Source organism: Triticum aestivum, chromosome 2A (assembly GCF_018294505.1).
Source record: "Triticum aestivum cultivar Chinese Spring chromosome 2A, IWGSC CS RefSeq v2.1, whole genome shotgun sequence".
Lineage (NCBI taxonomy): Eukaryota > Viridiplantae > Streptophyta > Magnoliopsida > Poales > Poaceae > Triticum > Triticum aestivum.
This window is the reverse complement of record NC_057797.1, coordinates 725,669,878-725,688,520: the sequence shown is the minus strand read 5'-3', so window position 1 is coordinate 725,688,520 and position 18,643 is coordinate 725,669,878. Positions and strand designations below refer to the sequence as shown.

The 18,643-nt window shown below is 44.1% G+C and overlaps 1 protein-coding gene across 1 annotated transcript; it reads right to left on the bottom strand.

Annotated features, from left to right (window-relative positions):
• Positions 1-2,396: 2,396 nt before the first annotated feature.
• LOC123191934 (very-long-chain 3-oxoacyl-CoA reductase 1) lies at positions 2,397-3,353 on the bottom strand. The gene has a single exon (XM_044604470.1). The coding sequence runs from the start codon at positions 3,351-3,353 to the stop codon at positions 2,397-2,399; it is 957 nt and encodes a 318-aa protein (XP_044460405.1).
• Positions 3,354-18,643: the final 15,290 nt, after the last annotated feature.

Here is an 18,643-nt window from a genome sequence, read left to right as displayed (position 1 = left end):
TTCGCTTCGTCTCTGTCTCTTCGTTTCGCCTCCCGTCGTTGCCCTCTCGCCTCCTTCTCTTGCGTTTATAAAAGGGAGGCCGCTCCTCCCAGAGAGACGCACCATAACTTCTCCTTCCTCTCGCCACCGGTTCCAATCTCTGAGCTGCTGCTGTCTTCCTCATCCCGGCTTGCGGCGTGCACCGCAGGTCGGGACAGTAGGCCTCCGAAACCGCACCTCTTTGAGTCCTGTACGGGAGAAGGGTGATAAGGTTTTTGGGGAGCGCTCTGCGCGACTACTGGCTTCTTCAACAGGACTCCGACGACTACTTCCCCGACGACAACTTCTTCCCCGACGTCGACTACCTCAGTAACGACATGGCTGGAGAGGATGTCGACCCCAAGTCCAGTGCTTCTGCTGCTGCTGTGTCGTATGTGTTCTTCTTCTTTCTGTCAGATGTCCTGCCACAGTTTCTCGTACTAGTTCTTGCCCTACATGTGTTAGGTTCTACTCCATATATGCAACATGATCTAGTGTCTGTCCTAGACGTGTTCAGTTCAAGTTCATATATGCAGATGCTATTTACTTTCTCTCCGTCAGATTGCATGACTTACTTTATCGCAGCTATATTAGTCATGCTTTATCTAATATTTCTATTAATAAAATCATTTGATAAATTGCTCATATTTCCAACAGGTTCATGGCTAATTTTTTTTCAACAGTTCAGTTCAACAATTCAATAATTCAATTTTCACAGGGAGCAAGACCACCTTAGGATCAGAGAAATGGTTAACACAGAGATATTAAAAAATGATGCAATAAAATAATACTATCTAATATCCATCTTGTTTGCAGGAATTTACAGCTGGATAAGAAATTTGGTTGATAGATAAATAACTGAACTGAATTCCTGTTGCATTGCAGTATGAAGTAGACATTCAGAGAGTTTTGGACTTGGTAGCTTCATCATGCGGAGGGAGGCGGCCTAGAGCGGGATCATGGCTAGCTCTGACCATGCCTTATGCATGGATGAACTGATATGCTACACACGAATAGATATCGTGAGTTACCTGCGAGAGAGGTGGCGACCTCGATGATGGCCGGAGCTAGCCCGACTGCATAGATGCTCGCCATGGCCGTAGGTTGGTGGGGAGCAGGCCCTGCAGGGCCGGTGCGGCGTTGCAGGGAGGAGGAAAGAGAACGGCAGGATCGAAGCTCCCGGTAGCGGTTGGTGTAGGGATCCGGCGTGCGTTTGTGTTCGGTGGCGGGATCCTGGCGCATGCGGAGTGAGGCGGCCTGGAGCGGGATCCTGGTGTGCCGTGGCGGGAGGCAACGGTAGAGAGAGGGAGGCAGTGGGGTGGGTTATCTAATTTACTTTACCTGTTCGGAAAATCGGAACCCTCTCCTAGATAGGATGCGGCAGTATTCTTTTACTGGGAACAAAATAGTTATATCCTATACATATGCCATTAAATTCATTTACAAAGCAGTTTATTACTCCCTCCATTCCCTTATACAAGGTCACTATAAAAAAAATACAATTTGCATCTATACAAGGTCGATAACAATAAACGAAGCAAAAATTAATGATGTTTCCTCGTACTCCCTCCGGTCCTCTTTACTCCGCATATAAGATTTGTTTGAAGTCAAACTCGTGATTTTGACCAACTTTATCGAAAAATATACTAAAATTTACAATACAAAATCAATATTGTTAGATGCATCATGAATTTAATTTTCATATTATATAATCTTAGTATTGTAGATGTCGATAATTTTCCATATAAATATGGTCAAACTTTACAAAGTTTGGCTTCAGACAATTCTTATATGCGATATAAAAAGGACATAAGCTACTTCTTTCCCATTCCTTCCTTGCATGCTTGCGGCGTATTGATGGTCCCGGTTAACCAACAGAAAAGTTGGCTTGCAAAATATAGTCATTAAATTTTATCTTGGTATTGTATAATCTGAGTTTGTGGCCTTGTATAAAGAAATTAAGGAAGTATGATATATAACACATATTGCGTTGATCAAATTGAGGATATAAAGATACACGTGCGTCTTACAAATAAGAAGGAAGGGAGTTGAGCAGTATACAAAGAGCGAATTATTATTTTTTCAATAATTTGGATTGCTTACCACATGTGTCACGTGGTACAAAGAGCGGATTATTAATTAGCATACATCTTGGTATAATTTAGATGAAAATTGACCCAACGACATATACATTTTCCCGTTTTATTTTTCTTTATCCAAAGTACACCATTACCATAACCATGCATATGTCATGCTTTAGAATTGCACGAAATTTGATCGGAATGCATATACGCATGATTTTAAGCTGCCTCCATAATCCATATGATAAGTCCAGATCGGCCAGCGACCATGCATGAATGTACACATGACGAGTGATATCACGCGAGCTTCGGCCGGAGGATGGCCCTGTGCTTGAGATGCTGCCGGAGGCGGTACCAGTCGTGAACTGCGTCGGGGACAAGGCCGGCGAGGAACCACTGCAGCTGCTGGGACGCGTCGGGCACACAGAGCACACCGTGGCCGATCCACCGCGCCGCGTCCCGGGCGTACGCGTCGGCGGTCGCCACGAACGCCGGGAACGTCATGGTGGCCTTTATTGCCGGCGACAGCATGCCGGTGTGCACGTAGAACGGGACCTGGCACTGCACGTCGATGCCCCTGTGCTTGTACTCCACGCTGAGGCACCGCGTCAGGTGCTGCACGTACCGTTTTGTGGCGCTGTAGACGGTGTAGAGCGGGAAGGAGGGCACGGCCACCGTGGACCCGGACCCAACGTTGACAATGGCGCCCCTCCCCCGCTCCAGCATCCCCGGCAGCACTGCCGCCGTCACCTCTGTGAGCGCCATCACGTTCACCAGCACCATCCTCGCCAGCCGCTCCACGTCCGCCTCGTGGACGTACAGCGCGCCCGGCCGATTCACGGCGGCGTTGTTCACCAGTAGCCCCACGTCCAGCCCCTCTGTGGCCTCTTTGAGCCGCCCCATCGCCTCGTCGCCGGCGGCGGTGCCGACGAGAGAGAGGTCGAATACCACGGTCTTGGTCTCCACCCCGGGGTGGGCCTCGTGGAGGGCAGCCGAGACGTATTGCAGGTTGGCCGCGTCGAGGTCGAGGAGGACGAGGCTGATGCCACGGCGGGCGAGCTCCATGGCCATGGATCGGCCTAGCCCCGTGGTTGGGCCGGTAACGACCGCCCACGAGCCGTAGTGGCGGCGGAGGTTGATGGGCCGGCGGAGGCAGAGGGCGAGGTGGGCAAGGAGACGGAGGCAGGCAGCGGACAGGTACATGGCGCCTAATCCGGCCAGGGAGACGAACCAGACCTGCACTGCCGCCGCCATGTCGCAGCTAGCTCCGACCGCTCGGAATTAGTTTGCTACTCCATGCTGCCCCAGTGGCCCCTATATATCTCTTCTTCCCATCAACCCAATCACCGTTATGGATCGTGGCCCGCAATCACACCAATCGACATTGGTGTTCTCTAGAATAACTGAATCAATGTGACAAGCAACTATTACCTTCGTCCCAAATTATTTATCTTAAATTTGTCTTATATGAATGTATCTAGACATGAGACGAAAAAAATATAGGATGGAGTCAGTCTGAGGCAAGAAAGCAATCACTTTAATTGCAACTAACTCATCTTAGAGCATGTTTAATAAGATATAGTCAGCTGGTTATAAGGATTAAATAATTATATTTGTGTTGACTTGGATGAGAGAGAAGAGGAAAGAAAAAGGAAGCTAATTTTAGATTAACAGACGGCTGCAAGGCGAACTCCAAAAAACATTATGAGAGTGTATGACGGGTCATGCATTAATAAAGTAGTACTACTTAGCAACTACTCCCTTCGTCCCATAGCTTGCAAAATGCTCTTATATTATGAACGAAGGGAGTAGCTATCATACATGTTGGATATTAGATTGACTATATGTAACATGATAACTCCATATAGCCAGTTGTTAGGCAATACTATTACACACGCTCTTACACCACACCAGAGCACATCATCGTCAGAGCTTGTGGGGATCGGACGGAGATGAGAAGAAGACAATATATTCAATAAGATGCTGACGCACGGGACCCACTTGCTAGTAATGAAAAGTGTTGGCCAAAAATTATTGGTCGCATAACACGGTAAATGAAGTAATTTCAGTTTTCAATTCGACCAAATGACCAAACATTTCACTTGATTTCGGTAACAATATGACCAAGTATTTTGAATTTTTGAAATAATTTGAATCCATGTGTTCTACTGTAATGATAGAAATATTTTGACCAAAAGGCAACTATCTTAGTATCTGTGTAAATGATTGAAACTTCAGAAATTTCAATGAGATTTTCATTTGCACTAGTTAAAACAATATCTATTGGCGCCTGGATAGTTGGGGCTATGGGCCCTCTATAATTATCTTTTCTCCTTGTAGTAATATTCTGCCGTCGATCAGAAACAATACTAACACGTTGCCTTGGATGTATCAGAGCATCTACAATCGCAAATCTGGCCTCAAACGCCTACAGACGCGCCCGAGCGTGTCCACATACAGTGATCGAACAACACACAAAAAATTGATTCCACAACAAAAACATCATTTCTAAATCACCAATTCTAAATTATTACATGGAACGTAAAATCCAATCTAAGCGGAGCTCCGCTGGCTCCACCGTGCTCATATCCGGCGGCCAGCGGCGCCCCTCGAAGTGTTGATCCGGTCACCGACGAGGTAGAGTAGGACATGAGACATGGACCGGCTGACGGAACTCAAGGCGTCACCATCTACCATGCCATGCTCTTTCTCGTCGGGGTTCGGAACCTTTACGATGCCGGTGGATGTAAGATCGATGATGGATCTGTCTTGGGAGGAGCCGGTGATGTCAATCACAACGCGGTTTGCGGCGCCCAGGGTGGCCATGCACCACGCGGGGCACCAAAGAATGCGACTCCGCCTCGCCAATGTCCTCTACGATGAGGGGTGTTGCCGCCTCCCACCCCCGCTGCCTCGTACAGCGGGCACGTCGCGCCGTATTTGTGTTGGCAGATGTCTTTGGGTTCACCTTCCCCTCGGCGCGCCAACGAAACGGTTGCGCATCCGCCGGCGTGTTCGGATGCCAGACGGACCGCAACGTCTCCGGTGAGGCAGCGGTGACACACTTTCTGCCGGACCCATGCGCCATTTGGGGTGACGCAATGGATTTCGGGCGGAATGAGTCCGAGCGCTACCGTCGGGCGGGCTCCTCCCAGGAGCGGCGGAGCGCGAGACAGATGGTCATCTCCTCCTCAGAGCCTCGTGGGATGAGTTTCGGGTCAACGAATCTGAAGGTGTAGGATTCGAATCTGCTACCCGCCATGCCGGAGTGGGTAAAAAATTGTCGGACGGAAGCTTGTGGGCGGAGGGAGTGGACTGGAGGAGAGGAAAGTGGAGTGAAATGCGGCTGAAGTTTTGGTTGGAGGTGCAGATAGGATCATTTTATATGGGGTCAGGTGAACCAGTATGGGCCGGATCCAACGTAAGGGGCACAAGGGGCACATCCGGACATTCCTTATATCTGTCAGATTTAGACTGGATACAGGGAATGCCAGTCAAGTCCTATCGAGCGTGTATTTGGTTGATCGAGGGTCATGTACAATACATACTAGTGTTTGGATGAGAACATGTCCGTTACAAAATGCCATCCTGGGAAACTAGTACTCCAGATGATCAGGATTTAGGGTACACATGTGGATAATCTCATAGGTGCCGTTTGGTTTGGACTCAATTAAGCCTATTAATAACGTGACGTCCAAATTGGCCTGTGTATGGACCAAGGCATCATTCTCAAAATGACCAGCCGCAGACTGCGAGCTATATGTGTACGCAGGGCCTGTCAGGCTATAAATATAGACGGATGACACACGCAGAAAGAGAGAGCAAGCGAAGCGACGTGTGAGATGGTGTGCGTACGTGTAAGGTAGATTCTGACTCACTGAAGGCAGCTTATAACCACCAAGTATTCACTTAAACCAACGTGGCAACGCCACATTTCAGTCTTGGTCGTTTCAAGAGGCAGAACAAGAAATTCTCGACTCTTCGCCAGGAAACACGAGGCCTGTGGAGGGGTGGCGTCAGGAAGAAAGAACATGCATGGACTCCGTTGGGGCATTGTCCACAACCACACAGCTTGGGCACGTACGCCGCCTTTGCACCATGGGTCAAGAGAGTGTCTGGCACATTATTACACGCAAGCAAACGAAAAGGAAATAGACTGTAGTGTTACATCGTGACAGTCAGGTACAGCTGCGCTTGGGTAGAAAATTTCTCCCTCGAAAAGTAGCAACTCGCGTAGAGGTCCCCCAAGAAAATCTCGTGCGTCTTGCCTCACCAAAACTTACAGCTATGTTTATCATCTATTTCTTCCTTTCGAAAATACTTGTCATCAAAATGAATAAAACAGAATGTATTTTAATTTTAAATACATATTTTTTTTATCTATTTTAATGACAAATATTTTCGAACGGACAAAGTATATCACTACTAGTAAGATAGTTACAACATAGGAGTTTTAGATGTCTAAAGTATGCACGAATAACAACGGCACAATAAATTAGGGTATACCCAACGCCGACCCTCAAATCAGACACAATATCTGTCTGTGGATAGGAGGCAGCCCACGGACACGGATGCGGGAGCCGGCCATCTAACGCTATCCCTTAAATTCCGCTAGTACGGTAAATTTGAAATTCAAATCCGTCCGACCACATAAAGCGTGCCGGATCACAACCAAAAGGAGCAGGTATGCATAGTTTTTACATGCCGAAAGAAGATTGCATTTTCATGCCTTGCTGGACATGCAATCCGATCCTCCATGCTCAATCTGCCGTCGCTGCATCTACCTCCTTCTCCGTCGTCTCGGCCACCTCCCTATCCGCCGCTGCCTTCTCCTCTGCTTTCAATTCTTCCTTATGCCGCCTCAACATCTTAAAACGGATGGCCTGCACAATCATCCTCGTATCATTTGGTTCCCGTTTATGGGAAAAAGGCGAGAACTGGTGGAAAGCGGCGGGATGGAAGAGAGGAGTGGATATTTTGCTGCGGAAACAATGCGGCCAGCTACAAAAGCGCGGGCTTCGCCTCAATTTTGGGTGGAACGGGGGTGTCGGAGTCCTACGTTGTTCGGGTTCGGAGTCCCACAAAGCCCGCCTCGTTCGGTTTCGATTTGCAGGGAAATTGTAGTCCGGACAGCTCTGCGGACCGATGACGGTCGGCGGTAGATGACTTGCAGGGTTCGTACAACCGCGTCCAAACGTAAACGGGCGGTTTGGGGGTCGGCTTGGAGATGCCCTTATAACAGAAAACAATCTAGATAAGTTTAGTATCATATATGCATGGCGTAAACGTAGATTTAGTTCCCTTAGTTCATCGCGTTGAAAACTAAATTATAGCTACAAAAATATTGGAAGACTGCATGGTATAATTCTATACAAAACTCGTATGAAATATACCCTTCACAATTGTCTTTAGGTATCTCGTATTCAAGTTTTGAGTAGCTAGTATATTCAATCTTCAAAGACAAATGAAATTTATGAAGTCGTGTCATAGCCTTGAACATCACGTAAAGTAAAAGTAAATGGCAATTCTTTAGAAGGAAAAAACATGGGAATTAATGAGTAGAAGAGTCTAAAACATATGCGAAGTGTCTCTGATGAGGTTTGTGCATATTTATGCACTGTAAATCATAAAGTAAGAAAAAAAGCAATGATAATTCAGTTAGAAGATTTTTTTGGGATAATTTTAGTATGGAAGGTTATAGAACAAAGAGGAGGCCTTAAGTTTTGTGGTTTGTGTATATTGTGCGCTCTAAATCACAAAGTAAAAAAATAAGGGGATTTATTTAGGAGATTCTTTTAAATAATAAAAATGGAAGATTATAGAACAAAGGAGAAGTGCTTGTGTCTTGATGTTTGGGAATTGTGATTAAACTCAACCATGGAATTTTCTAGATAATACATATGGCAAAATCCAGTGGAGTGAACACAATATCCAACGGCCAATAGTATTTGAATTTTCCACCTCTGTACTGTCGAACTGGCTTCATACAATGATTAATATTCGAAGTAATTTGTTCAACATATATTTATATAAATATAATGTGATGATAACTTCAAATATTAGATGTCGGAATCTTTGGAAAAAATACATTAGGCGCTGGATATTGACGGGCAGGGCAGGATCCGATAATGGTTTGATCGTAAACTGGGTATTCAAGTCTGGTCCTTTGTTTTTCTTTTGCAAAAAAAAAAGTTTGATCTTTCATTTTACTGTTTAGTTGAAATGGGCTGAGATGGGAGAAAACTTTGGTTCTTTTTTAGAAACATAAGTTTTTTTTTATACTCATAACTATTACAGGTACACTTATTTGAATCTAAGATCCAAAAAAATCAAAGTAATTCCTATGACTAATAATTACAATGAAATCTCTTGGAAATATCTCCTTCGTTGTATCAACTCTGCAAGACGAAATGCTCCAACACTTCGGTAAAGAGAATGCAGTTAGATCGAAGCAACGGTGTTGTCACTCTCTCACACCCCACGAACTTGATTACTAGTAAAGGTTAGTCTTGAGTATTCCATCCAAAATATGAAAAGCTTTGAGCCATTACGTACCGTACTTGGATCAATGAGTATCCCCTAGACGTGCAGACCATCGAATCACAATATCTTCATCATGGTGTAGACGAAATATTTCAACCCTAGATAGAATCAAACCAACAAAAAAAGCTTGACACAATAATATAAACTCATCATATTTAAATAAAATCAGATCTTTTTTCGAAAAGGGGGTATGCCCCAGCCTCTGCATCTGAATGATGCATATGGCTAATATTATTAAAAAGCAAAATATCCAACATCAATATCCAAGTCTCGACCAATAAAGGTAAAAGGCTTCACCAGAGCTAAACAGAAATAAGAAAAAGCCACAACCGGCTAGCATACAAAGAGAATAGCACTACATGCCAATCCTATTACATGACCTTCATCCAAACCGGTTGAAAATACCCCGTGCTACCATCTCCCATCGGGTAGACGCAGTAACCAAACGCTCCCTGGCCTCCGTCGGAGTGAGTAGCGACCACATACGAATCAACGCAGTGGCCTTGAATATAACCTGCAAAAAGTGAATATTTGTTGTTCTGTTAAAAACCAAATCATTTCGGCAATTCCAGACTGCCCATAATAAAGCACACACTCCCACACGAATGAGTCTCGTTGTCTCAAAATTTATCCCATCAAGCCACGTCCCAAATAACGTATTGATGGAATTCGGTGGAGTGATGTTAAAAGCTATGTGGACCGACCACCACAATTTTTTTGCCAAAGGACAATCCAGAAAGAGATGATCGATGAATTCGTGTTGGTCGCAGAAACTACATCTGGTAGATCCTGTCCAATTGCGTTTTACTTAATTATCCTTCGTTAAAATAACTTGTTTATGCACAAAGCACATAAACACTTTGATTTTCAAAGGAGCTTTGACTTTCCAAAGATGTTTCGATCGAGGAATCACACTAGAGTTGATAACATCCAAATACATGGATTTAACTGAAAATTCACCATTCTTAGTTAGTTTCCAGCACAACTGATCGGGCAGTTGAGACAGCTGAACATCCATTAATCTTCGGACAAGATTGAGCCACGCTTCCCAACGGGCCCCCACTAGCGTCCTCCTAAACTGGATATTAAGCGGAATGGACTGCATCACTGTTGCAATGTAGGCATCTCTACGCTAGACGATATTATACAAGGAAGGATATTGGAGTGCGAGAGGCATCTCCCCTAGCCATGTATGCTCCCAAAACCTCGTAGCAGTACCGTTTCCCACTATGAATCTTGTCCTATTGAAAAAGAGTGATTTAACTCTGATCAGCCCTTTCCAAAAAGGCGAATCAGTCGGCCTCACTGTCACCTGGGATAAGGTTCTGGAGTGAAGGTACTTGTTCCGCAAGATCTGAGCCCAAGTGGCCTCCGTCTTGACAGAAAGCTTAAACAGCTACTTGCTAAGGAGACATGTGTTCTTTACTTCCAGATTCTCAATACCAAGACCCCCTTGGTTTTTTGGCCTATAGATGATATCCCATTTAGCAAGTCTGTATTTTCGCTTAACATCATCACTCTGCCAAAAGAATCTTGATCGATAGAAATCTAGCCTCTTCCGGACTCCCACTGAAACCTCGAAGAACGAGAGAAGAAACATGGGCATACTCGTGAGGACCAAATTAATTAGAATTAATCGTCCTCCGTATGACATCAGCTTGCCTTTCCAGCAACTCAATTTCTTCTCAAAGTGATCCTCAATACACTTCCATTCTCTGTTGGTTAGCTTACGATGGTGAATTGGTATACCTAAATACGTAAAAGGTAGAGCCCCCAATTCACATCCGAACAATTGCTTGTACGCATCTTGTTCATCTTTAGCTCTTCCGAAACAGAACAACTCGCTCTTGTGGAAGTTAATCTTTAACCCGGATAATTGTTCAAACAAGCTTAACACGAGCTTTATGTTGCGGGCTTTAGCCAAGTCGTGCTCCATGAAGATGATGGTATCATCGGCATACTGTAGAATGGATACACCTCCGTCTACTAAGTGCGGGACGAGGCCTCCTACCTGACCTACATCCTTGGCCCTTCCTATAAGAATTGCCAACATATCAGCCACTATGTTGAAGAGGACAGGAGACATCGGATCCCCTTGCCTCAGTCCTTTGTGGGTTTGGAAATAGTGTCCTATGTCATCATTCACTTTAATTCCAACACTCCATTTTTGCATGAAGGAGTCTACCTAGTGTCTCTAGGCGCGATCAAAACCTTTTATACGCAAAGCCTGCTGAAGGAATGGCCATTTGACCTTGTCGTATGCCTTCTGAAAGTCCACTTTGAAAACTACTCCATCTAGTTTTTTTGAGTGGATCCTCATGGAGTGTTTCATGCAAAACGACAACCCCTTCCAGGATGTTTCTGTCTGGCATGAAAGCAGTCTGGGACGGCTTCACCACGGAGTGCATGATTTGCGTAAGCCTATCAGTCCTCACCTTGGTGAAATTTTTGAAAATTACATTAAGAAGACAGATGGGCCGGAACTGCTCAATACAAACAGCCTCTGTCTTCTTGGGGAGTAAAGTAATCGTTCCAAAATTAAGTTGAAACAACTGAAGCTGTCCAGAGAAAAGATCATAGAACATTGGGAGTAAATCCCCTTTGATGATGTGCCAACATTTTTTATGAAACTCTGCCGGGAAGCCATCCGGCCCGGGAGCCTTATTGTTCTTTGCTACCTCTTGAGCACTGCGTTGGTTTTCCCTTAAAGAGGAAAGGGTGATGCAGCAGAGCAGCGTAAGTATTTCCCTTAGTTTTTGAGAACCAAGGTATCAATCCAGTAGGAGGCCACGCATGAGTCCCTCTCACCTACACAAACAAATAAACTCCTCGCAACCAACACGTTAAAGGGGTTGTCAATCCCTTCACGGTCACCTACGAGAGTGAGATCTGATAGATATGATAAGATAATATTTTTGGTATTTTTATGATAAAGAGAAATAAAGATGCAGGTAAAATAAATGGCAAAGGAAATAAGTAAGTATTGGAAGATTAATATGATGGAAAATAGACCCGGGGGCCATAGGTTTCACTAGAGGCTTCTCTTGAGAGCATAAGTATTACGTGGGTAAACGAATTACTGTTGAGCAATTGATCGAATTGAGCATAGTTATGAGAATATCTAGGTATGATCATGTATATAGGCATCACGTCCGAGACAAGTAGACCAACTCCTTCCTGCATCTACTACTATTAGACCACACATCGACCGCTATCCAGCATGCATCTAGAGTATTAAGTTCAAGAGAACAGAGTAACGCTTTAAGCAAGATGACATGATGTAGAGGGGTAAACTCATGCAATATGATATAAGCCCCATCTTGTTATCCTCGATGGCAACAATACAATACATGCCTTGCTGCCCCTACTGTCACTGGGAAAGGACACCGCAAGGTTGAACCCAAAGCTAAGCACTTCTCCCATTGCAAGAAAGATCAATCTAGTAGGACAAACCAAACTGATAATTCAAAGAGACTTGCAAAGATAACCAATCATACATAAAAGAATTAAGATAAGATTCAAATATTGTTCATAGATAAACTTGATCATAAACCCACAATTCATCGATCTCAACAAGCACACCGCAAAAGAAGATTACATCGAATAGATCTCCACAAGAGAGGGGGAGAACTTTGTATTGAGATCCAAAAAGAGAGAAGAAGCCATCTAGCTAATAACTATGGACCCGTAGGTCTGAAGTAAACTACTCACACCTCATCGGATGGGCTATGGTGTTGATGTAGGAGCCCTCCGTGATCGATGCCCCCTCCGGCGGAGCTCCGACAAAGGCCCCAAGATGGGATCTCGTGGATACAGAAAGTTACGGCGGTGGAATTAGGGTTTTGGCTCCGTATCTGGTAGTTTGGGGGTATGTAGGTATATATAGGAGGAAGGAGTACGTCGGTGGAGCAACATGGGCGCCACGAGGGTGGAGGGCACGCCTGGGGAGGGGGGGGGGGGTAGGCGTGCCCCCCTACCTCGTGCCTTCCTAGTTTATTGCTTGACGTAGGGTCCAAGTCCTTTGGATCATGTGCGTTCCAAAAATCACGTTCCCGAAGGTTTCATTCCGTTTGGACACCGTTTGATATTCTTTTTCTGCGAAACCCTAAAATAGGCAAAAAAAATAGCAATTCTGGGCTGGGCCTCCGGTTAATAGGTTAGTCCCAAAAATAATATAAAAGTGTATAACAAAGCCCAATAATGTCCAAAACAGGAGATAATATAGCATGGAACAATCAAAAATTATAGATACGTTGGAGACGTATCAAGCATCCCCAAGCTTAATTCTTGCTCGTCCTCAAGTAGGTAAATGATAAAAACAGAATTTTTGATGTGGAATGCTACTTGGCATAATTTCAATGTAATTCTCTTAATTGTGGTATGAATATTCAGATCCGAAAGATTCAAGACAAAAGTTTAATATTGACATAGAAATAATAATACTTCGAGCATACTAACTAAGCAATTATGTCTCTTCAAAATAACATGGCCAAAGAAAGTTATCCCTACAAAATCATATAGTTTGGCTATGCTCCATCTTCACCACACAAAGTATTTAAATCATGCACAACCCCGATGACAAGCCAAGCAATTGTTTCATACTTTTGGTGTTCTCAAACTTTTTCAATCTTCACGCAATACATGAGCGTGAGCCATGGACATAGCACCATATGTGGAATAGAATGGTGATTGTGGAGAAGACAAAAAGGGAGAAGATAGTCTCACATCAACTAGACATATCAACGGGCTATGGAGATGCCCATTAATAGATATCAATGTGAGCGAGTAGGGATTGCCATGCAACAGATGCGCTTGAGCTATAAGTATATGAAAGCTCAACAAAAAGAACTAAGTGGGTGTGCATCCAACTTGCTTACTCACGAAGACCTAGGGCATTTTGAGGAAGCCCATCATTGGAATATACAAGCCAAGGTCTATAATGAAAAATTCCCACTAGTATATGAAAGTGATAACATAGGAGACTCTATATCATGAAGATCATGGTGCTACTTTGAAGCATGAGTGTGGAAAAAAGGATAGTATTATTGCCCCTTTTTATTTATTTATTCTCTTTTTTTTGGGCCTTCCTTTTTTTGGCCTTTCTCTCTTTTTTTATTGGGACAATACTCTATGAATGATGATCATCACACTTCTATTTATTTACAACTCAATGATTACAACTCGATACTAGAACAAAGTATGCTCTATATGAATGCCTCCGGCAGTATACCGGGATAGCAATGATGCATGAGTGACTTATAAGAAAGAATTATGAACGATGGCTTTGCCACAACTAAAATGTCAACTACATGATCATGCGGAGCAATATGACAATTATGGAGCGTGTCATAGTAAACGAAATGGTGGAAAGTTGCATGGCAATATATCTCGGAATGGCTATGGAAATGCCATGATAGGTAGGTATGGTGGCTGTTTTGAGGAAGGTATTGTTGGGGAACGTAGCATTAATTCAAAATTTTCCTACGTGTCACCAAGATCTATCTATGGAGTCATCTAGCAACGAGGGAGGAGTGGATCTACATACCCTTGTAGATCGCGCGCAGAAGCGTTCAAGAGAACGGGGTTGATGGAGTCGTACTCGTCGTGATTCAAATCACCGATGATCCTAGCGCCGAACGGACGGCACCTCTGCGTTCAACACATGTACGGAGCAAAGACGTCTCCTCCTTCTTGATCCAGCAAGGGGGGAGGAGAGGTTGATGGAGATCCAGCAGCACGACGGCGTGGTGGAAGTAGCGGGATTCCAACAGGGCTTCGCCAAGCGCTGCGGGAGGAGGGAGATGTGTCATGGGAGGGAGAGGGAGGCGCCAGGGCTTAGATATGGTTGCCCTCCCTTCCCCCACTATATATAGGGCCAAGGGAGAGGGGGAGGGTGCAGCCTTGCCCCTTCCTCCAAGGAAGGGTGCGGCCAAGGGGGGGAGGAGTCCATCCTCCCCAAGGCACCTCAGAGGTGCCTTCCCCCTTTAGGACTCTCCCCTCCTCTTGTCCCTTTGGCGCATGGGCCTCTAGGGGCTGGTGCCCTTGGCCCATATAGGCCAACGCGCACCCCATACAGCCCATGTGGCCCCCCGGGGCAGGTGGCCCCACCCGGTGGACCCCCGGGACCCTTCCGGTGGTCCCGGTACAATACCGGTGACCCCGAAACTTGTCCCGATGGCCGAAATAGCACTTCCTATATATAATTATTTACCTCCGGACCATTCCGGAACTCCTCGTGACGTTTGGGATCTCATCCAGGACTCCGAAAAACTTTCGGGTTACCGCATACTAATATCTCTATAACCCTAGCGTCACCGAACCTTAAGTGTGTAGACCCTACGGGTTCGGGAGACATGCAGACATGACCGAGATGACTCTCCGGTCAATAACCAACAGCGGGATATGGATACCCGTGTTGGCTCCCACATGTTCCACGATGATCTCATTGGATGAACCACGATGTCAAGGACTTAATCAATCCCCTATACAATTCCCTTTGTCTATCGGTACGACACTTGCCCGAGATTCGATCGTCGGTATCCCGATACCTTGTTCAATCTCGCTACCGGCAAGTCTCTTTACTCGTTCCGTAACACATCATCCCGTGATCAACTCCTTGATCACATTGTGCACATTATGACGATGTCCTACTGAGTGGGCCCAGAGATACCTCTCCGTAACACGGAGTGACAAATCCCAGTCTCGATTCGTGCCAACCCAACAGACACTTTCGGAGATACCTGTAGTGTACCTTTATAGCCACCCAGTTACGTTGTGACGTTTGGCACACCCAAAGCACTCCTACGGTATCCGGGAGTTGCACAATCTCATGGTCTAAGGAAATGATACTTGACATTAGAAAAGCTTTAGCATATGAACTACATGATCTTGTGCTAGGCTTAGGATTGGGTCTTTGTCCATCACATCATTCTCCTAATGATGTGATCCCGTTATCAATGACATCCAATGTCCATGGTTAGGAAATCGTAACCATCTATTGATTAACGAGCTAGTCAACTAGAGGCTTACTAGGGACATGGTGTTGTCTATGTATCCACACTTGTATCTGAGTTTCCTATCAATACAATTCTAGCATGGATAATAAACGATTATCATGAACAAGGAAATATAATAATAATCAATTTATTATTGCCTCTAGGTTATATTTCCAACAGTCTCCCACTTGCACTAGAGTCAATAATCCAGTTCACATCGCTATGTGACTAACACTCAAGGTCACATCCCCATGTGGCTAACACCCAAAGAGTTTACTAGAGTCAATAATCTAGTTCACATTACCATGTGATTAACACTCGATGAGTTCTGGGTTTGATCATGTTATGCTTGTGAGAGATGTTATAGTCAACGGGTCTGAATCTTTCATATCTGTATGTACTTCGCAAATTTCTATGTCATCTTGTAGATGCAACTACTACGCTACATTTGGAGCTATTCCAAATAACTGTTCTACTATATGAATCCAGTTTACTACTCAGAATAATCTGGATTAGTGTCAAAGTTTGCATCAGCGTAACCCTTTACGACGAACTCTTTTACCACTTCCATAATTGAGAAAATTCCTTAGTTCACTAGTTACTAAGGATAACTTTGACTGCTGTCCTGTGATCCATTCTTGGATCACTCTTGTACCCCTTGACTGACTCATGGCAAGGCACACTTCAGGTGCGGTATTCAGCATGGCATACTGTAGAGCCTACGTCTTAAGCATAGGGGACGACCTTCGTCCTTCCTCTTTCTTCTGCCATGGTCGAGCTTTAAGTCTTAACTTCATACCTTACAACTCAGGCAAGAACTCCTTCTTTGACTGGTCCATCTTGAACACCTTCAAGATCATGTCAAGGTATGTGCTCATTTGAAAGTACCATTAAGAATTTTGATCTATCCTTATAGATCTTGATGCTCAATGTTCAAGTAGCTTAATTCAGTCTTTCCATTGAAAAATACTTTCCAAATAACCCTATATGCTTTCCAGAAATTCTACATCATTTCTGATCCACAATATGTCAACAACATATACTTATCAGAAATTCTAGAGTGCTCCCACTCACTTCTTTGGAAATACAAGTTTCTCATAAACTTTGTATAAACCCAAAATCTTTGATCATCATCAAAGCGTATATTCCAACTCCAAGATGCTTACTCCAGTCCTTAGAAGGATTGCTGGAGCTTTGCATACTTATTAGCATCTTTCAGGATTGACAAAACCTTCCAGTTGTATCACATACAACCTTTCCTCAAAAATCGTCGAGGAAACAATGTTTTTGACATCCTATCTGCAAGATTTCATAAATAATGCAGTAATCGCTAATATAATTCCAACAGACTCTTAGCATCGCTACGAGTGAGAAAGTCTCATCGTAGTCAACTCCTTGAACTTGTCGGAAAACATCTTAACGACAAGTCGAGCTTTCTTAATGGTGATACCTACCATCATTGCCCGTCTTCCTTTTAAAATCCATCTGTACTCAATAGCATTACGACCATGGAGCCGTTCTGCCAAAGTCTACACTATATTTTCATACATGGATCCTCCTCGGATTTTATGGCCTCGAGCCATTTATCGGAATCCGGGCCCACCATCGCTTCTCCATAGCTCGTAGGTTCATTGTTGTCTAGCAACATGACTTCCAAGACAGGATCACGTACCACTCTGAAGTAGTACGCATCCTTGTCATCCCACGAGGTTTGGTAGTGACTTGATCTGAAGTTTCATGATCACTATCATAAGCTTCCACTTCAATTGGTGTAGGTGCCACAGGAACAACTCCTGTGCCCTGCCACACACTAGTTGAAGAGACGGTTCAATAACCTCATCAAGTCTCCACCATCCTCCCACTCAATTCTTTCGAGAGAAACTTTTCCTCGAGAAAGGACCCGATTCTAGAAACAATCCCTTATTGCTTTCGGATCTGAGACAGGAGGTATACCCAACTGTTTTGGGTGTCCTATGAAGATGCATTTATCCGCTTTGGGTTCGAGCTTATCAGCCTGAAACTTTTTCACATAAGCGTCGCAGCCCAAACTTTTAAAAAATGACAGCTTAGGTTTCCCTAAACCATAGTTCATACGGTGTCATCTCATCGGAATTACGTGGTGCCCCCTTTTAAAGTGAATGTGGTTGTCTTTAATGGCTAACCCATAAACTATCATGGTAATTCGATAAGAGACATCATGGTATGCATCATATCCAATAGGGTGCAGTTATGATGTTCGGACACACCATCACACTGGTGTTCCAGGCTGTATTAGTTGTGAAACAATTTCCACAATGTCTTAATTCTGTGCCAAACTCGTAATTCAGATATTCATCTCTATGATCATATCATAGATCTTTTATCCTCTTGTCACGACGATCTTTCAACTTCACCCTGAAATTACTTGAACCTTTCAATAATTCAGACTCGTGATTCATCAAGTAAATGTACTCAACATCTACTCAAACCATCTGAGAAGTAAGAACATAACGATATCCACTACATGCCTCAGCACTCATTGGATTGCACACATCAAAATGTATTACTTCCAACAAGTTGCTTTCTAGTTCCATTTTACTGAAAAACGAGGCTTTCAGTCATCTTGCCCATGTGGTATGATTTGCATGTCTCAAGTGATTCAAAATCAAGTGAGTCCAAACGGTCCATTTGCATGGAGTTTCTTCATGCATATACACCAATAGACATGGTTCGCATGTCTCAAACCTTTCAAAAACGAGTGAGCCCAAAGATCCATCAACATGGAGCTTCTTCATGCGTTTTATACCGATATGACTTAAGTGGCAGTGCCACAAGTAGGTGGTGCTATCATTACTATCTTTTGGCATGAACATGTGTATCACTACGATCGAGATTCAATAAACCATTCATTTCAGGTGTAAGACCATTTGAAGGTATTATTCAAATAAACAGAGTAACCATTATTCTCTTTAAATGAATAATCGTATTGCGATAGACATAATCCAATCATGTCTATGCTCAACGCAA

Excerpts from the sequence above, each read along its gene's own strand:
- LOC123191934 (XM_044604470.1), bottom strand. The coding sequence starts at position 3,353 with ATGGCGGCGGCAGTGCAGGTCTGGTTCGTCTCCCTGGCCGGATTAGGC.